General features: G+C 41.0%; 1 protein-coding gene across 6 annotated transcripts in view; it reads right to left on the reverse strand.

Moving 5' to 3' along the window:
• ppfibp1b (PPFIA binding protein 1b) overlaps positions 1-24,359 on the reverse strand; it is a 36,513-nt gene that overhangs the window by 2,450 nt on the left and 9,704 nt on the right. Inside the window, exons 2-25 of one of the 6 annotated variants that reach the window (XM_061677515.1) lie at positions 21,625-21,710; positions 21,200-21,405; positions 20,060-20,149; positions 19,868-19,981; positions 19,596-19,727; positions 18,945-19,037; positions 17,610-17,702; positions 14,984-15,101; positions 14,778-14,810; positions 13,306-13,367; positions 13,133-13,217; positions 12,650-12,780; positions 8,076-8,173; positions 7,667-7,727; positions 6,615-6,789; positions 6,297-6,329; positions 5,681-5,822; positions 5,410-5,541; positions 5,157-5,307; positions 2,548-2,659; positions 2,382-2,470; positions 806-928; positions 596-721; positions 313-501 (exon numbers count right to left, since the gene is read on the reverse strand). In XM_061677515.1, coding sequence (XP_061533499.1) covers positions 313-501; positions 596-721; positions 806-928; positions 2,382-2,470; positions 2,548-2,659; positions 5,157-5,307; positions 5,410-5,541; positions 5,681-5,822; positions 6,297-6,329; positions 6,615-6,789; positions 7,667-7,727; positions 8,076-8,173; positions 12,650-12,780; positions 13,133-13,217; positions 13,306-13,367; positions 14,778-14,810; positions 14,984-15,101; positions 17,610-17,702; positions 18,945-19,037; positions 19,596-19,727; positions 19,868-19,981; positions 20,060-20,149; positions 21,200-21,405; positions 21,625-21,688 — 2,652 coding nt within the window. In that variant the 5' untranslated portion in view covers positions 21,689-21,710. The remainder of the gene's footprint in view (positions 1-312; positions 502-595; positions 722-805; positions 929-2,381; positions 2,471-2,547; positions 2,660-5,156; positions 5,308-5,409; positions 5,542-5,680; positions 5,823-6,296; positions 6,330-6,614; positions 6,790-7,666; positions 7,728-8,075; positions 8,174-12,649; positions 12,781-13,132; positions 13,218-13,305; positions 13,368-14,777; positions 14,811-14,983; positions 15,102-17,609; positions 17,703-18,944; positions 19,038-19,595; positions 19,728-19,867; positions 19,982-20,059; positions 20,150-21,199; positions 21,406-21,624; positions 21,711-24,359) is intronic. The other 5 variants (XM_061677518.1, XM_061677517.1, XM_061677516.1 and 2 more) reach the window with 5 other exon arrangements.

The following is a 24,359-nucleotide window of genomic DNA, read 5'->3' on the forward strand; positions in this document are numbered from 1 at the left end:
TTCAGAGCACCACATTCTGGGAGTGCTGCAGCGCACTCCCGCCGCTCTGATTTAGGAGACAGAGAGGCCGGGGCGTCAGGCAGGACGAGATGTTTGCAGGCAGAACATGACACATTCAATATGGTGGATGCACTGACGTACCCCTTCCATTGGCCAACACGCTCGCTCGTAAATTCATAGGAAATGGAGCGCGCTCTGGTTTTCTGAACACTCCACTCTCAGAGCGGAGTAAGAGCGTCAGATTGAATTTCCGAACGTACCCTGTGTGTGCATGTGCCTGCATATGAGCGTGGACAATTCAAGTGGTCCTACCTTGACCTTGGTGGTGGCAGTCAGCAGAGTATAGTCTGGGTTTTCCAGGCACTCTTGTTTGAGCTGCTGGGCTTCTGAACCAATAAGCAGGTTGAAATGCGTGGCCAAGTGACGACGCAGCAGCGTCTTGTTGGGAGGGATGTTCAACAGCAGTGCCATGGTCTCCACGTTAAACCTTGGCTCCAAAACCTTTAAGACAGACAAACACTCTTAAATGAAATTGATGGGCATCCACAAGATATACTGTTATTTCCCAATAAACAATAACAGCACGCCGTCTCACCATCAAGCCTCCGTGCACACCGCTACCTCTCAGGTTGGGAGCATATTCAGCCAGATCTGCAGAGCGCAGCCACTCCATGACCCTGTGGTTGGTCCACTGGGAAATCTCAGCAGGGGAAATATTGTTCTGTGGATAGAAGAGGGTGACTCAATCAGAACGAAAATGTACAACACTGGCGTTAAGCATAATTAATGTCTGTTGGACATGCACCTCATCAGATGGTCTGCGTCGCAAGCAGTTGGGTTCATAGTTGTTGAGTCGCAGCACTTGGATGGCTCTCTTGATACTGAGGTGGTGCAGGACGCTCCCCACCTTCATGGAAAGCAGGTCATCCTGACGAAACAATGACACAAAAATGAAATAATCCTCACAATACGATAGAAACAAAGCAAAGTAGAAAGGTACCCAGCAGAGGGCAGAATTCCACTGAGGTGGTCTCCATATACAGTCTAAACAAAAGATGTTGCTTGGAAGGCAACATATGTTTCTCCAAAACCTGTATGTACCTTTTAGCATTAATGGTGCTTTCACAGATGTGTAAGTTAGTCATGCCATTGGCACTAACACAGCCCCATACCATCACAGATGCTGCCTTTTGAACTTTGCGTCCATAACAGTCTGGATGGTTCTTTTCCTCTTTGGCCCGGAGGACACGACGTCCACAATTTCCAAAAAACAATTTGAAATGCGGACTCATCGGACCAGAGAACACTTTTCCACTTTGCATCAGTCCATCTTAGATGAGCTCGGGTGCAGAGAAGTCGGGGGGGTTTCTGGGTGTTGTTGATAAATGGCTTTTTCTTTGCATAGTAGAGTTTCTAGTTGCACTTACGGATGTATCGCCGAACTGTATTTACTGACATTGGTTTTCTGAAGTGTTCCTGAGCCCATGTCGTGATATCCTTTACACATTGATGTCGGTTTTTGATGCAGTGCCAGTGCCGCCTGAGGATCGAAGGTCACGGGCATTCAATGTTGGTTTTCGGCCTTGCCGCTGACATGCAGTGAGTTCTCCAGATTTTCTTAACCGTATTATGGACCGCAGATGATGAAATCCCTCAATTCCTTGCAATTGGACGTTGAGGAACATTGTCCTTAAACTATTCAACTATTTTGTCACGCACTAGTTCACAAAGAGGTGAACCTCGCCCCATCTTTGCTTGTGAATGACTGAGCAATTCAGGGACGCTCCTTTTATACCCAATGATGTCACCCACCTGTTCCCAACAGCCTATTAACCTGCGGGATGTGCCAAACAGGTGTTTGATGAGCATTCCTCAACTTTCTCAGTCTTTTTTGCCACCTGTCCCAGCTTTTGTGGAACGTGTTGCAGCCATAAAATTCAAAGTTAATGATTATTTGCTAAAAACAATCAAGTTTATCAGTTTGAACATTAAATATCTTGTCTTTATAGTGTATTCAATTAAATATAGGTTGTACATGATTTGAAAATCATTTTATTCTGTTTTTATTGATGTTTAACACAACATCCCAACTTCATTGGAATTGGGGTTGTATATATAAAAACATTTTTATATGCTCTTTCAATTTCGCAGATTTTTAACTATTCCGGGTGAGTGTGGAACATATCACCTATGATAAACAAGCCTTTACTCCAATTAAAAGACACATCCATATTATGTGCCTGTGTGTGCAGTCATGGTTGAGCAAGTGTAGCGCGATCTTTGACTTTATGATTTATTTCTAGTTATTTATTTTCAATATGCAAGGTGACATAAGTAAGTAATGAGTACTAATAGCAGTGTCCACTGTCAAAAACACTCACCACAGTCATGTAGTGCAGCATGCGACCATCGACACGTCCCTCATCAAACTGGGTCTTATACTGTGGCAGCCCGATGTCGTCTAGCCACCCTGCGAGGACGAGCAAAACAGAAAGTCTGTGAAATTTGGATTTTCCGAGAATAGCTGAGTGGACAGCTGGTACTCACTGGTCACCCAGTTGTAGTCCAGCTTTCCCTTGTTGTCCTCTTCCTCTGAGCCAAGGGCCTGCAGAGCCAGCTGCAGCTTCTTCCGGTGCAGCGGATGTTTGATGCCCAGCTCCTGAATAACAACAGCGAGACAAAAGTGACCGATACATTAGAGTGGTCGTCTTTCAACCTGAAGGTTTGCGGTTCCACGCCCAACCTACCACAACCCTCTAAAAGTATTCTGTACCATGGAAATGAATCCCTCCTCCGTTGCTACGAGTGTGGTGCCATCAGTGTGTGAATGAAATGTTACTTATTTATTATCTTGGTTATAATGATGAGCAGTGCCTGGAAATTCAACGCACACTGTCGTATAGTTTGTGTTGCAAACCATACACAGAACCAAATCATATACACACAGGCATGCAAGGAGATATGTCAGAGTGAAAGGGACACGCAAACAGTGCTGCACCACTTGAGTTGGGGCCATGGGACTTTTGACAGTCAGTCAGCAGACTTGCATTTCTCCAACAAGTTGCCATTTTTACATTTTGGTCGCAGTAGGACTTGAACTGTGACCATCCGGTTTCAAAGTCCAAGTCAGTACAGTACAGATGAGTTACTGCCGCCCCTATTTTCCTTTCAGGCAATCAGTGTTGGGGAGTAACAAATAAGAAGTAACGACATTACGTAATTTAATTAGAAAGTTTATGTAATTGTAATCTGTTACATTACTGGGAGAAAATGTGTAATAAAATTACAGTGGCTTTTGGAAATTTCCATGATTAAAATTCTAGTTACCGGTACATTTGAAAAATCACAGCAAAAGCTTGGATTTATCAACTTCCTCCCACTAAAGCAGACACTTGTGATTGGCTGTCTCTGGTCTTGTGCTATTGCCAGAGTCACAAACATGACACAGTTTTTCCTGAAATATGAACTCGAAGCATCACTCTGTGGTACAATCTACTAATATATCCGAAATTCTGAAAAGGTTAAATCAGGTACGACTCATAATGTATAGATAAACTTCTGAACAAGTAAAAGACATTGACTTTTGAACAGTTTCATCTTTATAATGGAACATTAATGCCATCACTTACAGTATCTGGGTTGTCAGATGAAGTGCTATCGTCTAAATTGTGCACATTTGTTAGTAGGTCAACATGGTATCAGGTTTTCCACATACTGTATATGTAATGCAACAAAGACATTGTTTAAATTATTTAATTTCATTATGTTTTGTCTCCAATTAATGCATGTTTTTGGGATGTGGGAGGAAACCGGAGTGCCCGGAGAAAACGCACGCAGGCACGGGGAGAACATGCAAACTCCACACAGGCGGGGCCGGGGATTGAACCCCGGTCCTCAGAACTGTGATGCTGACGCTCTAACAAGTCGGCCTCCGTCCCAAAAACATGCATTAATTGGAGACTAAAAATTGCCCGTAGCTGTGAATGTGAGTGTGAATGGTTGTTTGTTTGTATGTGCCCTGCGATTGGCTGGCAACCAGTTCAGGGTGTACCCCGCCTCCTGCCCGATGATAGCTGGGATAGGCTCCCAGCACGCCTGCGACCCTAGTAAGGAGAAGCGGCTCAGAAAATGGATGGCATTATGTTTTGTTATCAGTTTTGTATTTGTGTAAATAACAAAAATGTGGTAAATTCCAAAATAATAATCTATGGTTTTAATCCACTTTTTTTTTTTTTTTGAGGAAACATCCAAGGGTCCTGTTGATGCCTTCATTCAAAATTAATAAAACGTAATCAAAATGTAATTACTTGTATTACTTTGAGGAAGTAACTGAAATAGTTACACAATTACATTTTCAATCAGGGTAACTGGTAATTGAAACCAACTACATTTCCAAAGTAATTTTCCCAATACTGATGGCAATATACAGTACATTATGTCCCATTAATTATTGTCTGACTTAAGTTGACAAACTTTAGTCATTTATTACGTAGCGTGCCTAACAATTCTATGAGACCACAACCACTTGTTTCTTTTAGAGACCATGCTGCATCAAGAAGGCCGATACTGCTGAGTTATTGACGCGTTACCATTTTGAATGGAGATTTTCCAACTGAATTTACAGTATTAAACCCAAAATTGAGCCAGCTCACTGGACTTCTCTAAGAAGTATTAATTTCATAAAGCATTTTGTAAGATTACACCTAACAGGAGGTCCTCGAAATACTACGTTGTTCCATACCCATGGGTGCAACGTAATCCCAAATTGCACGAAGGTCAGAACATGTCACGGGCTATCACTAATTTATGCTAATGGTGTAGTAGTAAAGTCATAATTACAGTAAATATTTGTATGAAAACCAATTTGTATGAAAACCAATTCATGAACATAAATATAAAACAATCAGATGAAAAAAAAGCAAGTACGGCACTATAAATGCTTGACCTCTTGTGCTGCGTGACAATGCATTCTTACACCAACCCAAACATTTACCCATTGCACGCCGGTACCGTTGTAAAGCAAGCAGCCCCTGTACAACATTTTTATCATTTTCAATTTGTTAATGGTTTTAAAATATCACTCACATGGGTGTGTCTAACATTTACTATTCACTTTTCATTTGCTGAAAGGCAACCTGTGTTCTACTCCATCTCACCCTCTCCAGGTCTTGTTGGGAGGCCTGAAGCAACGTCTGTCCAGAAGAGATCCACGCACATGCCATGTTCACGTAAAGACCAAGACCTTGCTCTTGCAGCCAGTCACACACCTGGTCCTTCGGCCAGCGTGCGAAGGGAGCGTCCACGTCACTAAGAAACGCCCAAAGTGGCTTAATAGTGAGCTGAAAGAAGTATTTGTCAAGAGACTTCAAAATACCAATCGTGTGGGTGATTATTGAATCGAACGCTTACTTGTTGACTCGCTGGAAATCCCGAGACCAACCTAGTCTGGGTCCAGCTGTGGCTCGCACTCCCCCCCTTTTAAAATCTCCAACTGGGGGGTTGTCATCAAGGTTAAATGTTGTGGACTGGCTTCTCTTAAGCCTTAAACAAAGGGACAATTTGGCTTTTAAACAAGTCAGTCTGAATCTTGGACATTAATGTTTTAAGTGGTATTAAACTCCTTGGGTCGAGACAAGGTTTATTAGTGTCATAATAATCATCATCATCCTAATCCACTCACTTGCCAAATAGTTTCTTAATTCCTTTAGACTTCTTCTTGCCCTCTGGGGTGGTGGGGAGTGTGTGAGTGCTGTCGCTGTTGGCCGACCTCTGAGGAAGCCCGGCCAGATCTAGGTGATCAGTGCCTTGGCGTTCGGTCTCAGCTGTACAGAAAAATAGACACAGAACATCATCGGCATGATAAGAATCCAAATGCATGTCTCCTCTGTGGGGCCAGAAAAGCAGCCAGACTGACACGTAACGACTCCTACAGAGACGTGGCGTTCAAAAGAAAGACTTTGCATGCCGAATAGTTCATGCAGACGAAAACATCAAAGAAAGAACTCAGATGAGAAGAAAAATAAATGTAGGAGGATCTTTCAGATGCATGATCATTTTGGTTGGATACACATTTGTGTTTGGGGTGGGGTTTGGAGTGAAATGAAAGAAAAGCATGCAGGCACGCAGCCAAATCATCATACGACACAATGGTTATGTTTCACAGAGAAGCTGTGACTAGTACAAAGACTTTTGCCATTAGGACACTGCAGCTGCTAAAACTTGAGTTGAGCGATGAATTGAGAAAATTAAGTAGCGTCTTCCATCCTTGCTGCAATGACCAGTGGGCTATACTGTACCTAGCATAGGCGCACTTGCACTGCGGCTGCGGTCTTCATGTGTTACATACACACACAAAACATCAGAGGTACCCAACAGAAAGAAGAACAAGACAGACAATTCATGATTGAAATACCGAAAGATTGGAGAGTAACTAACACTCGAGATTACACATACAGGGGACAAAGGGCATAAAACACAAACAGACTTGCACAATCAAATGAAAAACCCAGTTTGCAGCCTGTGTGTAGTATATCCCATGGGTGTGTCTAAAAATGGTCCACAGAAGAAGAGAGACCTGCACTTTCAGTCAACTTGCTACCTTGCTTTGCACTTACCAAGATTCGGGGAGCTTCCGGTCTTCTTGCCACCGCGCAGCTTGAAGAAGCCCTTCCCGAAAGATGAGCGGGCCTTTTTGGAGCCAAAGCTGTCGTCTTCTGTGGTCATGAGCGAGGCTGCCGGGGAACTCAATGGTGGCTTCTCACCTATTTGAATGATGTCCTCACATGTATTCTTGGAAGACACACACACACACACACACAACCCAGTGTATATCATGTCTGCACAAACTGATCTGCAACAGTAAAATTTGCTAAAATAATTATTATGCTGCGGCACGGTGACCGATTGGTTAGAGAGTCTGCCTCACAGTTCTGAGGTCCGGGGTTCAATCCACGACCCCGCCTGTGTGGAGATTGCATGTTCTCCCCGTGCCGGCGTGGGTTTTCTCCGGGCACTCCGGTTTCCTCCCACATCCCAAAAACATGCATGGTAGGTTCATTGAAAATTCTAAATTGCCCGTAGGTGTGAATGTGAGTGTGAATGGTTGTTTGTGTATATGTGCCCTGCGATTGGCTGGCAACCAGTTCAGAGTGTACCCCGCCTCCTGCCTGATGATGGCAGGGATTGGCTCCAGCACTCCCACGACCCTTGTGAGGATAAGCGACTCAGAAAATGGAGGGATGGATGAATTATTATGCTACTAATTAATGGCTTCAGAGATAACGCAGGCAAATAAACAACATAGCAAACGGATGTGAAATATAATTGCCATTTACAAAAGAATTGGTAAATAAAAAGGTTCCTTGGTTTAATGCAGAATTTGTTACAACAGTGGCGCTGTAAGCCCAATTAAGCATGCAAGTCAGAAATGTACTAAGACAGTAGTTAAGTCAAATTACGGTAAATAACTATGAATAATACTTTAAGGCCATGAATATATAAAACATTTTTAAAGTAAAAAACAGTACATATGGGAGAAAACAGCATTCCTTCATACGAATTCCTACATCACTGCGCAAACAAGTTCAATGCACACCATTTGAAATATTTAAATGACGTATGTTGGGACCATAGCAAATCGAGGATCCTCTGTAAAACTGTATGTTACCTTCTCATTTTTGCTCCTTTCTACTAGGTCATGGCTGACAGACTTGCTTGTATGTTGACTGCTGTAATGACAAACAGATCAGCACAGGTAGTTTAGAACAGCAGCAGTGTGGCACTAAAAGCGGTGTCAGAGTTATAACTTGAGCTTTGTGTACAAATTTTGGCGTGGGCACACGCATGCATGCAGTGACTACATTACATATTTACTGTATGTCTCATTAGCACAAATCATACATGAGAAAATGCAATGCTTAAAATAATAATAACTTTGACCATGAATAAAAGACCCAAACAGACATGTAAAAAGTTTTTAAGGAAAACTATGTGCTCTTTTGTAAGGGCTGAGCACCCTTTGCCTCCCGCATACAATAACTAGAACCGAGCACTAAACTTCCTTTGTAATGTTTTACCTATTTATATCTGTAGCTGCAGACTCTGTGACTTGCTCAGGATCAGAAGGGCTGGACGTGGTTGAAACATCGTCACACAGCCCATTGAGGATCTCCAGCTGCGCAGAAGATGAAAAGAAAATAATCAGAAAACACACACACAACCATAAATACACTGCCGATGCCAACTTGCTTTAAAGGCCTCCAGCATAAACTGCACACAGAGAGAAATGATGGGATGTCAATGTTAATTTTAAACATGACGTGTGTGTGACTTAATGACTATTGTAGACTAATGGGAATGAAGTTCACTCATGCTCGCACTAATTGACATTTTGATGCAAGATGATTTAATGCAGTGGTTCTCAAACCTTTTACCACCTCAAAAAATACTTGGCTCTCCAAGTACCACCATAATGACCAACATTTAAATACAGTAGCTTAGTTGGCCCAATTTGAACATCAATACTGCGCTTAAATATAGGGGGTGGTGGGGGGACGGGGGGGGGGACTGCACACAAATAATGATTCAATTAAAATGAATTGCACACAAAATTAAAATTGTGAAAACTAAATTTTTGAAATCATTAAATACAAACCTACATAAAGGTAAAATACAACTGTATTGTACTTAACCAAATATGTTTGGTACTGTATAATTATTATTTTTTAAATCCACAGTTTTATGATGCGCACTTTGAACACTGAGTCCAGTGATTCTTACGCATACCACTAGAGGGAACCTGCGTAACAATTGTGGTACTTGGGGAGTGGTACTTTGAGAAACTAGTTTCAAACACACGCACTAAATGGCGGTACACGGTCTTGTTGAAAGAAAAATTAATCATATCACACTATGCCAGACTACCACAGAGACATGAGAGTATATTTGGATGAGAATTTGCAAAGACACTGGCTAGGACGAAGAGGTGCAGTCGAGTTCCCCGCATGTTTTCCTGATATAACACCTGCAAACTTTTTCCTAAAGGAAGTTGTGTATTGCAAGAAACCAACTGCATTGGTGGTAAAGAAAATGAAAATACATGTGCAGCACTTTGGCCAACGTTACCAAAGCAGTAGCTCGCTGTAATTATAAATGTCTGGAAGCTAATGGCCACCACTTTGAGCACCTCTTGTAATTGTAGAGGCCAAAAATAACTTGTATTAATCTCGTGATGTCTGAATAAATTTGGTATTCAAATAGTTATCCAAGTTTTCCTTTTCCTGATGTTTGGATACATTATTTGGCTGACTGTATATACATACAGTCCCCTCCAAAGGAATTAGATCGGCAAGGTCAATTCCCTTTTTGTTGTATTCGGAAGAAATTTGGGATTCAGATCAAAAGATGAATATGAGACAAAAGTTCAGAATTCCAGCTTTCATTACATGGTATTTACATCAAGATGCGTTAAACAACTCAGGACAGAGCACCTTTTGTTGGAAGCCACCCACCTTTCAAGTGAGCAAAAATCATGTAACAGACATGATTAAAAGAACTTCAAAAGAGTAATATTTAATATTTGGTGGCATAAGCCTTACTTGCAATAACTGCATCACGCTTGCAACACATTGACTTCACCAGACTGTTGCATTCTTCATTTGAAATGCTTTAACAGGGGCTTTACTGCAGCCTCTTTCAGTTCTTTTTTGTTTCTGGGGGTTTCTTCTTCAGTCTCCTCTTCAGGAGGTAAAATGCATGCTTTATTGGGTTAAGACCTTCCACCTTTTCCCCTTGATGAAGCCCTTTGTTGTGTTGGCAGTGTTTTGTGTCATTGTCTTGTTGCATGATAAACAGTGATGCCCAACATGTTCGACCTATATTTAATTGAATACACTACAAAGACAAAATATTTAATGTTCAAACTGATAAACTTGGTTGTTTTTAGCAAAATCATTAATTTAGAATTTTATGGCTGCAACACGTTCCAAAAAAGCTGGGAGAGGTGTCATGTTTACCACTGTGTTACATCACCTTTTCTTTTAACAACATTCAATAAATGTTTGGGAACTGAGGATACTAATTGTTGAAGCTTTGTAGGTGGAATTCTTTCCCATTCTCGCTTGATGTACAGCTTCAGCTGTTCAACAGTCCGGGGTCTCCGTTGTCGTATTTTACACTTCGTAATGCGCCACACACTTTCAATGGGAGACAGGTCTGGACTGCAGGCAGGCCAGTCTAGTACCCCCACTCTTTTACTACAAAGCCACGCTGTTGTAACACATGCAGAATGTGGTTTGGCATTGTCTTGCTGAAATAAGCAGGGGCGTCCATGAAAAAGACATTGCTTGGATGGCAGCGTATGTTTCTCCAAAACCTGTATGTACCTTTCAGCATTAATGGTGCCTTCACAGATGTGTAAGTAACCCATGCCATTGGCACTAACACAGCCCCATACCATCACAGAGGCTGGCTTTTGAACTTTGCGTCCATAACAGTCCGGATGGTTCTTTTCCTCTTTGGCCCGGAGGACACGACGTCCACAACTTCCAAAAACAATTTGAAATGTGGACTTGTTGGACACAGAGAAGCCGGGGGCGTTTCTGGGTGTTGTTGATAAATGGCTTTTTCTTTGCCTAGTAGAGTTTCAAGTTGTACTTACGGATGTAGCGGCAAACTGTATTTACTGACATTGGTTTTCTTAAGTGTTCCTGAGCCCATGTGGTGATATCCTTTACACATTGATGTCGGTTTTTGATGCAGTGCCGCCTGAGGGATCGAAGGTCACGGGCATTCAATGTTGGTTTTCGGCCTTGCCGCTTAGATGCATTGATTTCTCTATATTCTCTGAACCTTTTGATGATATTATGGACCATAGATGATGAAATCCCTAAATTCCTTGCAATTGTACGTTGAGGAACATTGTCCTTAAACTGTATGACTATTTTCTTACGCACTTGTTCACAAAGAGGTGAACCTCGCCCCATCTTTGCTTGTGAATGACTGAGCAATTCAGGGAAGCTCCTTTTATACCCAATCATGGCACCCACCTGTTCCCAATTAGCCTGTTCACCTGTGGGATGTTCCAAACAGGTGTTTGATGAGCATTCCTCAACTTTCTCAGTCTTTTTTGCCACCTGTCCCAGCTTTTTTGGAACGTGTTGCAGCCATAAAATTCTAAATTAATGATTATTTGCTAAAAACAATCAAGTTAATCAGTTTGAACATTAAATATCGTGTCTTTGTAGTGTATTCAATTAAACTTGTAACAATGGATGGAATACAAGCACTGAAGTTGAACGCCGCATAAAGCTTGCCTGGCAGGCTTATGGAAGGCTTAAGTGTTATAGTCAAGAAGAATCTTCCCATTTGCTTGAAAAGAAAAGTTTTCGATCAATATATTTTACCAGTCCTCACTTACGGGAGTGAAACTTGGGACTACGAATGCAAAAGTTATACAAAGACTATGTGTAACCCAAAGGAACATGTAACGCCAAATGTTGAAAATAAGCATTCGAGACAAGAAAAGATGCAGTTGGATAAGACAGCAGACGCGATTTACCGACGTCATAAAAAAAAAATAAAAAGCCTTAAATGGAAATAGGCTGGCCACGTTGCCCGAAGAGGTGACAAAAGGTGGACCACAGAAACTATCAATTGAATACCACTGGACACAAAGTGACCACGGCGAAGACCTAATAGTACATGGATAGAAAAAAAAAAACGACCAACAAAAATTGGTCAACGCAAAACTTTCTGCGTCAAAGGAAAAATAAAAAATTAATAAAAGCATATTTGCGCCGACCGGAACCTTTGCCCACTGTCCATGTTTACCGGACGGACATTTGTTTCAGATGGATGCACTGTTGGGCCAGTGGAAAAGCATTGCCAAAAATGACGGAGAAGCATCTGTAAGTGATTTTAAGAGACTTTTAGAAGTGTAATGTACATATAACATGATGAATGAGTGAGCTGAATGGTAGTTAGCAGGGTTCTACCTAAAATGCTAGTCACTAGCGCACTACTACTAATTGCAAATGCTAACCGTTTAGCAAAGGCTGATTGTGTTGTCTCAAATTCTTTATAGGGTTTATACCATACACTCAGTATCAACATATGAAGTTTAAGGATAGAGATCCAGCCAGCTGGGATAGGCTCCAGCAGTCCCGCGATCCTCGTGAGGATAAGCGGTATGGAAGATGGATGGATGGATGAAAAAAAGCTTACTCGATGTACTCGATGAAATATGTACAGGATAATCGATTCTAAAAAGATTTGATAGTGACAGCCCTAATATAAGTATAAAAAAAACATTTTCTTGCCCACCCGGGCGGTATCTTCTTCAAGGACAGGTCCTCTATTAGAGGCCCGGGAGCTTGAGGGTTCTGCGTAGGATTTTAGCTGGTCCCAGTATTGCGCTCTTCTGGACAGAGATGTCGAATGTTCCTGGTACCTGCTGTAGCCATCCTCCCACCTTGGGGGTTACTGTCCCCAGTGCCCCGATCACTTTGGGCACCACTATTGCCTTCACCGTCCACATTTTCTCTAGTTCTTCCGCCAGTCCTTGGTGTGTGTGTGTGTGTGTGTGTGTGTGTGTGTGTGTGTGTGTATATATATATATATATACTTTCTTGTCACACTGTTCTGCACAAACCTCATCTGCAATCTTCCTTTGCTCTTCAGCATCTGTAAGCACATTTCTGTCTACATACACTTGGTTTGATGACAAGCAGGAAGTGGAAACATCAGTAGGAGACTCTGCATGCTCATTATCATTAGGATTCTCTGTAAAACAATGACAACAGGTTCACTGACAAGACCATGTGACAAAGAATAATGTGCTTTGGTGATGGCACCCATATGATACAATACTGAGCGTGCCTCTAAACAGAGGACAACTAAATACACTATACAGCAGGATGATGTTACAAGTAGCCTCTGAACTAAGCTGGCTAAAAAAAAGCCTCAAAGTGTAACACACAATGAGGTTCCAAAAGCTTTGATACAAATACGTCATCATAAAACCTATGATGTATCTTTTGTTGCCACAAAGGTTAATGTGAATGTAAGGATTTCTTTTAACAGTTTCTTTTTTTCCAGACATGTAAGATGTTTTCCATTATAAGATATATCTAACCTTTTTTGCCTTGTACTGACATCACCATGTCCTGAACTTTCTTGTATCTCATCAGTGACTGCTTCAGTTCCTCAATCTTATGGTCCTGCAAACAACAGAATGTGTTTACCTCACACAAAGACTAAAGTGCATACAGGTATATGATCTTTAAAGACAAAGGAAGACAATTATACCTTCTGTTCATTGGCCACCATCAACGATTCAATTGCCTTCTTCATTCGCTGCACTTCCACATCTAGTGAGTAACAACAGTGATTATTTGACACTTAACAGTCAGAACTTTCTGGATGGGCAATCAGCAGGAACGCAGCGGGTGCAATTATAGGATAAAATCTACAGAAAAACAGACCTCATCAGTTTTTTGGTGTTTTATTATTATATTTTTTAATAGGATTTAAAAAGTATATATATTTATTTTAGTACACACACCAGAAGGTGATTGCTGAAAGGTCTGGCTGTGCCAGAGTACTGGGCTCTGTGGAAAGTGGAGTGGAAGGGGAATTTGTGCAAGCAACACTGGCAGCATTAGAAGTTTCTTAACTGGGCTAGGGAGAAAATAAACTGTACAACTGCAGTCTTCATAGGTGAAACTTACATTTTGCCCTTCATTTAAATCTAGCTGTGGAAGTCCGCAAAAAGGCACAAAATAATCCCACTGATGGGAGATCTGAGCGAATTTCATGCTTTGGTCAGGTAAAAGGATTAAATATTGTATTGTGCGTACAGTTGGTACTACCTACGTTTTTCTACAAAGTTTAACATCGTTCGCAGTGTCAAATGTCATGATTCTGACTATGGTAAGTATAAAAAAGATGTTTAGAAAGCTAAATTCAGATAGAATGCAACTTAACTTATCTACCTAAATTTGTAGACATTCTACATGAATTACACTTAAATATTTTTAACCCCTTTGCTCAACTTTTTAAAATATTTTTGGGATGCACTTGGACATCCATATACTGTATGAGGGCATTTCATAAAGCTGTTTTGCTTAAACGTTAAAAGACTAATTAAAACAAAGGTCAATCAGCAAATCAATTCCAATTGCTGTTTTTTTCCCTAAGTTAAAATAGCTTCAACATGAATAGGATATCTTCACTGACAGATGAATTACAGTTCTATGACTATATGAAAGATCAGTGAGAGGAAAGGCACAAACATGAACACATTCAAACAATGTCGCACACCACTGAATACGACAAAAACATTGGTTAGCAGGACCTACAGTGGTCACTGGTGTGAGCAAGAAGTGTTCAGAGGATTTAAAGGAGAGTGGGGGATCTTCAGGGCTACAGGGGTTGAGGCAGAAGGATGAGTGAACAGCCTGAAAGGTTACAAACACATTTCATTCCTCATTGCTGTCAAAAACACAAAGCAAACAGGCCTTGTCGCTGTTCAGCTTATGTTAAAAACACACTTATGGCTTTGGTGACGATGTTGGTTTAGTTTGCTTCGGTTTAGATCCTTAGAAGCTGCATAAAAACATCATCATTTAACAGAGTTGTGATGTTCTCAGGGCATATATTAGCGCTCTGATGGGCAAATACATTAATGGACAAGCAGAGTTCACATGGCTCTCATGCTCGTTCATGCAAACAGAGGTAGAGATGGGTGCAATGATGAACAGAAGCATAAACCCTCTTACGTTTTTCTTTCAGCCTCTTTCTAAGAGTTTCATCTGGATGAGAGAATAAAGAGGAAGACAAATGGGGAAAACAAAACAGAATCTGTAGTCAGTGGTGACCACTTCTATTAGAAAAGGACCCCAATGCCATGGTGTTCAATGACCTTGTAACCACTGCAAAGTTAACATCATACATGTTCACATTCAGACAAAACAATGTTGCCCACCTCTCTCTGCAGGATCTGCACTGCTTGAGGCCATGGCTTTGAAGCCCGTCTCATCTTTCAGTGTGCCCATCTCTCCATCTTTGCCCTCCAGCTCCCTTCTCAGTATGACGATCTCCTCCTGTCAAACGCAGGACACGTTTGATGACATTCTCTTCTCAAAGACACCCAGAAACCCCGCCTAACTTCACACGATAAAGCATACAGTAACTCAAAAGGTTTCACAGATGCCTATGTGGCAAACAGGCAAGCAGGCCACACCTGGGGTGCGTCTATGAGTCTTATTTGCAAACCTCCTTGATCCTCAATGCTTTGGCTGCGACCCGGTACATGTTTTTACACCACCATATTATTGAGGATCTCAGCTTTTTAAAAGGCGCAGTGACGAATGAGGATGGAGGAGGCTCCATGGGAAAAGGCCATAACGCGCAAACATGAATGTATCCTCTGCGGAAGTCTTTTAGCTCCTTGCCAGTGACATATGAAAATAAAGCAGCTAGATTTGTGACATTGATGTAAAAACATCAATCTCATTACTTCAAACATTTCTCCCTCCTCGCTCCTGGGACGATTTCCTCAACTTCTCAACAAATGCAAACAGAGGAGCGAGGATGAAGGAGCTTGCAAATAAGAAAAAGAGAGTCACCACTGCTGTAATGTGTGTGGGGTGAGGGGTAAGCACTGAGTGGACTCAGAAAAACAGGGAAGAACAATACAGCACACATTGTAAACAAATATTTACAGGAAGCAGGCAAGTAAAGAAATTAAAGCAAGGGAGGTTAAGCTTTCTTTAACTGCTGTCTCAAGGCTCAAAATATTTTTTTCTTTGCGGAGCAGTTTTGCTAATCATTTCAAGGAGGAGCATTTTTTTGCAGGTGAATCACAGGGACCTGAAGCAAGGGTTTTATTAAACAATAAAAATATGACAATGTAACGGGGGAGTTGAATGGAGGGCTGCAGCTAACGAATGTTTTAGTACTCGAGTAGCCTACTTAACAATCGAGTAGCTGAATCTACATTTTTGGCTTGGTTAAAAAGCAATTATGAAAACAAGGGAAAAGAAGACATTTCACTTAATAACCTATGAGTAATTGGTTTCCTTTTTATATAATCAACAGTTTTTATTTCTTAAATTAACTGTGCATAAAAGATAAGGTATTAATTTAAAAAAAGCGGCACAAAAAACACATTGGAAAGCAAAACTGAGAATCATAGTTTTACCGCAGAGACGGGTCGCGGAGACAGAAGCGCCCAGGGGTATATGTTATAACGCACTTATAAAAAAAGCATGAACAGTGTTTGTGAATCTTCACTTAAGCAGCTAGCATTTAAGCATTTTGTGACATACAGGCTGTGCATTTATGAGCTTCGACCAGCTGACAGGAAAAAAGACAAATACTCTTTGCATAACTACAAGTATCGGAAGTGTTCAATGTGTTCAAACTAAAATGAAGGAACCTCGAGAGAAAATAAAATATTTTCTTCATTTGACTTCACAAAAGGCACGTTGGGCGACTGGTGAGAGCGTCTGCCTCACAGTTCTGAGGACCGGGGTTCAATCCCCGGTCCCGCCTGTGTGGAGTTTGCATGTTCTCCCCGTACCAGAGTGGGTTTTCTCCGGGCACTCCGGTTTTCTCCGGGCACTCCTAAAAACATGCATGGTAGGACTCAAATTGGACTCTAAAATTGGACATGCTAGGACTCTAAATTGTCCATAGGTGTGAATGGGAGTGCGAATGGTTGTTTGTTGTATGTATGTGCCCTGCGATTGGCTGGCAAGCAGTTCAGGGTGCACCCCGCCTCCTGCCGATGATAGCTGGGACAGGCTCCAGCACGCCCGCGACCTTAGTGAGGAGAAGCGGCTCAGAAAATGGATGGATGGATGGATGACTTCACAAAAGGCACAGTGGGCGACTGGTTAGAGCGTCCGCCTCACAGTTCTGAGGACCGGGGTTCAATCCCTAGCCCCGCCTGTGTGGCGTTTGCATGTTCTCCCCGTGCCTGCGTGGGTTTTCTCCGGGCACTCCGGTTTCCTCCCACATCCTAAAAACATGCGTGGTAGGTTGACTGAAGACTCTAAATTGCCCGTACTTCACAAAAACGCTCCTCTGTTTGGGTACATGATCCAGATGAACTTTTTCTGTCCCTGTTTTTGCTCCTACACTTTAGCTATTTTCTGACTTTTTTTCTCTTCTCAATTCGGCGTTGCATCTTGCAACCACTGTGTTCCCACTCCTGCAATCGAATAGCTTCATTTCCACATTCTACTTCCCACACATCGGTGATAAAAGCGCGTTGTAACATATACCCCTGGGTGCTTCTGTCTCCTCAACACATCTCCGAGGTAAAACCTGTGATTCGCAGTTTTGCTTTTCAATGTGTTTTTGAGGCGCAAACTGCGATGAGAGACAGCTTAATTCGAGCCTTGTGCCTGGAATCTTAATTTCTAATAGTACTCTGTACATTTGGTTAAAAGGGTTAAAACAAAGTTTAAAGGTCTGCAAGGCAACTGGAACTGTCTGGCATCCGAAGAATAAAAAAAAAAAAAAAAGAGGAGGGGCCGAAGGAAGGGAGAGGCCAAACCGATAATCATACAGCAGACACAACAGTGATCCTGAGAAACGCCAACCTTCAGAGCCTGCAGTTTGTGCTCCTTCCTCTGTTTCTCATACTGCATCTGGCCCATTTTGATTTTCTGGCTAGAAAGCTTGGCCATTAAAGACTAGCAATAGGGAGGAAAAACCAGGACAATGAGAGAAAATGTGCAAGAATGTAAAAGAGATACACTACACAGACAGCAGTATTGGGATACACACGTTGAGGTGAACTAACCCCCTTAGTTTCCCCTGAAGATCAATCCTTGGACATTTGGACAATTCTATTTCTCCAACTTTGTAGGAACAATTTGGGAAAGACCAAGCATGATTGTGCCCCAAATAAACACAGTAAAGTCATAGGTTTGATGCAGAAGAACTTCAGAGCCCTGACTTCAAGCCCAACAAATACCTTTGGGATGAACTAAATCTGTCATGGCCCCTCTTCCCAAACATCAGTAGCCTCACAAATATCTTCCTGCATGAATGGACAAAAGGTCTTCTGAGAAGAAGCTGTTGTAGCTGCAGAGGCCAACTCCATATGTTTGTCTACTACAAGTCCCAGAGCCTGTCCATATTAGGGCTGGGGATTATTCGTAAAGCGATGTGTAGATTTTTGATGATCAAAAAAGTTGTTGGCATTTGATAGATCTCTCAATTGAACCTGGTTTTGTCATACATTATTGTTGTCCTAAAGCAATGGAGGCATATTCTAGTCAAATGGGCTACAAAAGAAATAGGAGGTTTACAGTTGCAAATTTGCATTTGAGTGTAAATTGTGCTTTTTGTATGTTGGTTTGTTTTAATTGCATTAATTGTTCATAGAATTACTGGAATAAAGATTTCGCCATAGAAAAATAAGTTTTTAAAAATGTAAAAGAAGGAAATGTGTTTGAATGACAAACCCCAAATAATATGGTGTACCTATTTGAATTAGTAATTGCGTAAAGCATAATAGAAAATAAAATAAACTGGTCTAAACATCTACTGGTTTCGTACAAGCAATGGTTTCTACTTTTGTATTTGGTACACCCCAATTTTAGCCATACAGAAACTTAAGAGGTTAGTTGTTAAGCCTTCTCTTTCAGATCAGAACGTATAACATAACTAACACAAACCCAGCATATAAGTGGAATTACTATTTGGAACGTTAGTGCAAGATAATATTTATGCTTCTTTCTGGAACATAAAAGAAGAGTAACTGTGGTTTAATGTTATTGTAACTTGAAGCGATGGATTACGATAGTCTAACGTGAACATGTCTTTGATGAGGCTTTATTTAGACATTGACCGCAAGTTATGAACAGTAAATTGCCTGTCAGGAATGGCTGCTATTTTTAAGTTTTGCGAGTTTCAAGTTAATAACTCACCTTTGTTGTTGTAAGTTTCTTTTCATACTGTTGCTTTTCACTCTCCAGCTCTGTCAATCTATACCGCAGTTCATTCATCTCCACAATTAAATCCTGCAAGAGAAAACTCAGATAAAATAATTCCTTCAAGGATCGCAAAGTACGTTGATCAGAGACAGAAATAAAGATGCATATTTTCCAGATAGATGTTAATTTCCCAGAGCAATTGTAGTTAAGGTCCAACAGGCTCAAATTACAGTTAGTAAATTCAATGAAACAATACACTCTGTTGCATATGGACTGCTTATTGTCAAATAATTTATATCTTTAAAATGTGATGTATAACTGCAAGACTGGCTTAGAGCAGTACGAGTTAACTCCATGAAGCAGCTATAGTTGTGTAGATGAGAACGGCAGAATTGATAAGAAGTGTAATTTAATTCCTACAACTGTGCCTTATTTATTGTTCATTTATTGACAACACCAAAATCAAGAGTCACCACATTCCTTGTTTGGGGAACCGTGGCATATCCCTGGTCAGAATGCAGCTGCTTTGAAACTCCATACAAGAACACCAATAAAAGTCTATTTGGTGTGTGCTTGTGTGTGTGCATGCGTGACGGGAAAATGCAAGACAAAGACTATTCCTGTTCGCAGCATTTGCCTGCGTACCTCACTGTCCCGAAATCGTTCATCAAACTCCAGTCTCTCTGTCTGAAAGGAATTCAGTTTTAACTTTAGGTTGGACAATTCAGATACAAGCTCCAGCTTTTGGGTCTCGAGGGCTGTTCGGCACATAAGTTCCTGCAATGAAAAATAAAGATGGGAATGAGAGAATAAACAATGTCAGTGCTGGCAAGAATCGCAGATCATGAGAATTGTTTATGTAGACAACAATGTATAAAAAATAGCTACTGTAATACTAGTGAGAGCATGAAGATGACCTGCTGTAGCATCTCCTCAGTTGTGTTGAGCTTCTCCCTGTGCTCATCCAAACAAAAGTCAAGGTCCCGAATCTTTTCTCCTTGAGCGTCCACCTGGTCTGTTAGCACACTCACCTGCATGCAAGAGGACATCAGTCTCTTTCAAAACTAATTTTGAAATAGTATGTGTGTCTTTGTGTCTTCTGGCCCTACCTGAAGCACCAGGGACTCCTTATCACTCTCAAGTCGAGTAAGCCTCTCCTGGTAGTGGTCACCACCTCCCATAGAGAGGTGCCCGTTGGACTACAAGGACAGTATTGTATGAATTAGTCAAATAATCTGGATGGATATTAAATACTGAAGTGTGAGCATATGGGAAAGTTATAACATTCATCCATTTTCTGTATCGCTTATTCCTCACTAGGGTCACGGGCGTGCTGAAGCCTATCCCAGCTATCTTCGGGCGACAGGCGGGGTACACCATGAACTGGTCGTCAGCCAATCGCAGGGCACATATAAACAAACCACCATTCATTCTCACATTCACACCCATGGGCAATTTAGAGTTTTCAATTAACCTACTATGCATGTTTTTGGTATATGGGAGGAAACCGGAGTACCCGGAGAAAACCCACACAAGCACGGGGAGAACATGCAAACTCCACACAGGCAGGGCCGGGATTTAAACCCCGGTCCTCAGAACTGAGAGGCAGATGTGCTAACAAGTTGTCACCGTGCCACCCAAAGTTATAACAAAAATACATTTTTAGGTGTCAGACGTATCCTTTGCCATGCACAAACAAAACCTTTCTTGGCTGAAAGATATAGGCTCACATTGAGACAGCTGGACAGAGTGAGCTACAGCATTAAACAAAAACTGTGGCATCCAGCTGGCAGTGGGCCATCCATTTCCCAAACACAATTTCGGCCCCCCAGAATCTGCATTTTTCTTTTTATAAAAGACAACAGTTCATGCATTCCAAAGGAACTCTGCAAATAGGGCAGTCATGTTTCCACTTAGCAAACAATTTTGTTGTCGCCTCCACCAATTAATGTGCGTCCGCTTTTCTGGATTAAGCAACCTTGGCAGCACATTGTGCAAACATACAGAATTAAGCCAGATTTTAAAGCAACCCAAACTAACATCTAAATTGAAGTAGATTCCAATACAGTATGTGTTTTTGTCTTTAAGAAGGGGTACAATAATACAAATTTTAATTAAAATGGCTCTAAAATGCACATATGACGACGCAGTACAAGAACCATTTTACACTAATTAAATTTTTTATGAGACTGAGCTGCACTGAGAAGCAACTGTCGCGAAAATTCTATGCTTTGCTTGGAGGCACTCACCAGGCGACCCTGGAGCCACTCGACCAGACTTTCAGCTGTGGAGTCAGGGATCTGGCAGCGAAGACTGTTCCGTCCATCATTGTCCAGAAGCTCCAGAATGCCTCTTAGGTCCTCCAAAAGGTGAAGAGCCCGTAAATTGCCCATGAAAGGAGAGCTGGGCGACTGACAGTCAAACAACCCATTGGAGTAGTCAAGAGCCTTGGATCCTATTGTAAAGAAGCAAAACAGTGAAGTGTATTAATTTATTATTAATATATATTTTGGGAATTTATTTATTATATATTTATATTTGGGAATTACTTTTTGTTTTAAATTTAGGCTAGATTTGTGTTTTCTTTGTCATCTCTCTGAAAATAAAGCGGATCACAGTATTGTATTCTTTCATGGCCCGTCTGATTTTATACTGCTTATGCACTGACACAAACCTGCTATAATGCCATCCATCTGCTCAAGAGCAGCTGCCAACATGTCGCTGGCATCCGCCATCATCTTCAGACTCCCCCAAAAAAAACTGGAAAAAGACAGTGAAACAATAAGGAAAGGGTTTGTTTAGATGTAATATTTGAACAATTAGGTGAAGTGGCTCTTTTGCTAGACAGAAGAAAATACAAAAGATGACAAATGGCCTCTTTAGGATGTAAAAATATTGCACGTGAAACATGAAACTATTATTTCCAACAGTCTTTCGTCTTCATTTCATGGCCGGCGTGTGTCTTGGCTGTGCAGCTTCCAGTCGTTCGTGATTTATTTCAGAGAGATTCACAGCTACACGAGTGGGATTCCCCTACATTACATGCAGCCGGTGACTGTGCAAAAAGAGATGGCCAACATGATTACAAATTGTTCAAGGTGGACTTTCTTCCACTTCCAGAGCGGCAACAACTACAGTAGCTCTGACTTTACCCAACACAGCGGGCAAAAGAGGATGGATTTTGTCTTTAAATAATAAGCATCTCTGGTGAGTACGTTGTATTTTAACTTTTTAGGTTTTTGTCAGGTTATTAAATAATTAACTGCTATACTGTAGTGTAGAAATTTGGAGTTAAATATTGTAATGGAAGATAGAAAGAGCTTGACATTTACGTAGCTTACTGTTTTGATCACCAGGCACTAGGGCTGCACAATATAGTGTTTGAACATCATCATTGCAATGTATGCGTGCCCAATAGTCACATCACAGGGTCCTGCACAATATTGGTGTATTGATCTGCAGTCAATCAACTATAACCCAAACAACATAGACGGAGCTGCACAGAGACATGGGAAAACAATTAAACACCTGCATTTACTGTATCTCTCTTCAGAACGTGACGAGCGAATGAGTGACGCAACAGGTTACACTTGGGGAGAGCCACGGCATTATTGAAGGGACATACTTCAGGTGTACACAACATGTTTTGCTTAAACTAATGCACTGAAATATAGAAATATTAATCAGACATGCAAACACCAAACGCATGAAAAAAGTGACAAAAAAACACTGTCGGGGAGGTCTGGGGGGATCCTTAAGTAAGAGTACTGTTTATTGATACCCGCCCCCCCCTCACTGAGTGAAATTGCAGAATTCAAAGGGCTCAACCATAACTACAGCACTACCAAATCTATTTACACACATTACAATGAACACAAAAAAGAATTTCAGCAAACCTTTATTAGCTGCGCTTAGCTTCCTATGCAACAACCTTATCATATGATGAGGAGCAACGCCTTATAGAGTGACCTTATAGTACTTGGTTATTGTGATGAGTTTAGAATAAACTAAGAGAAATTATTCTATCTAGACTGTAACATGATAAAATAATTGAGGATAAAATTAACTTCGATAAGATGTGGTGAATGAAGCCTTTGAGAATATCAATGAGACCATTTGCCGAGAATTTGGACACAATGATTTTCCACCCATACGACAGTAGATACTTTGTTTGCAAGTGAAGTCAAGATGCATTTTGGGGTCCCAGTCTTGAACATATGCCAGAACAGTATAGTGGATCCCTTTCTCTTGGTTATTTAAAAGGCATTATGATCATGCAGCGATACACACATGCACATACGCTCATTACGTGTGGACATTTCCACCCCTACAGGGAATGTTCTTTATTGAAACGCATGCCTCACATCCTGGGAGTGGCCAAGACAGGACACATTTTCAAACTGGATTGAAACCACCCACAGACCTAACACTGTTATTTCAGCATTCCTGTGGGAAAATGTTTGACTTTATGTAAAATAAGCATCCACTGCAACGTGAAAAATGGAGATGGCTGCTAGAAGACACAACCAAGCACACAGTCAATACCATGTTAAAGTGACGGTATGAATGATACAATTTTCAGTGTTTCTAAGGCCTCTTGTTTTATTTTATTCTACAACATTTAAGCTTTTACAGAATATATCAGTTTTATTCTGCCGTGTCAAATAAAATGTAGATACAGTGCTGTGAAAAAGTATTTGCCCCCTTTCTGATTTAGTCTGGTTTTTTTTGCGTATTTATCACAGTTAAACATTTCAGATCATCAAGCCAATTTTAATATCTCACAAAAACAACCGAAGTATATATAAAATTAAACTTTTAAATGATGACTTCATTTATGAAGGGGAAAAATATCTTACTGTCCTTTTACCTATATGTAAAAAAGTATTCACCCCCTAAACAAAATAAATGCTTGTGCCACCCTTGGCAGCAATAACTGAAATCAAGAATTTGCAATAGATAGTCTTACGAATCATTGGGGTGGAATATTTGGCCCAGTCTTCTTTGCAGAATTGTTTTACCTCAGTCATATTGGAGGTTTCTTGAGCATGAACTAGGGCTCCACAATATTGGGGTGAAAAAAATGACATTGTGGTTATTTTTATTTTTTTTAAACCTACGATAAATATTGGGATGTAAAATAATACAGGATCAGTGTTGGGAAAGTTCATTTTCCACATGAATTAGTTCAAAGTTCTGTTCAGTGTTCCAAAAATTAACTAGTTCAGTTCATAATTAAAATGTTTAACTAAGTTTACCGGTTAAAAAACGAACTAGTTCATAGTCCCCCCCACTTAATATGTTGCCAATGGTCTAGTACCCTCAAAATACTGGCATTTCATTTCCCCATTGTTGCGATCCATTCAGTCCACACTATCAGCAGCATTCACCCTTCAATCTAAAAAAAAT

Source organism: Phycodurus eques, chromosome 5, assembly GCF_024500275.1.
Source record: "Phycodurus eques isolate BA_2022a chromosome 5, UOR_Pequ_1.1, whole genome shotgun sequence".
NCBI classification, from domain to species: domain Eukaryota; kingdom Metazoa; phylum Chordata; class Actinopteri; order Syngnathiformes; family Syngnathidae; genus Phycodurus; species Phycodurus eques.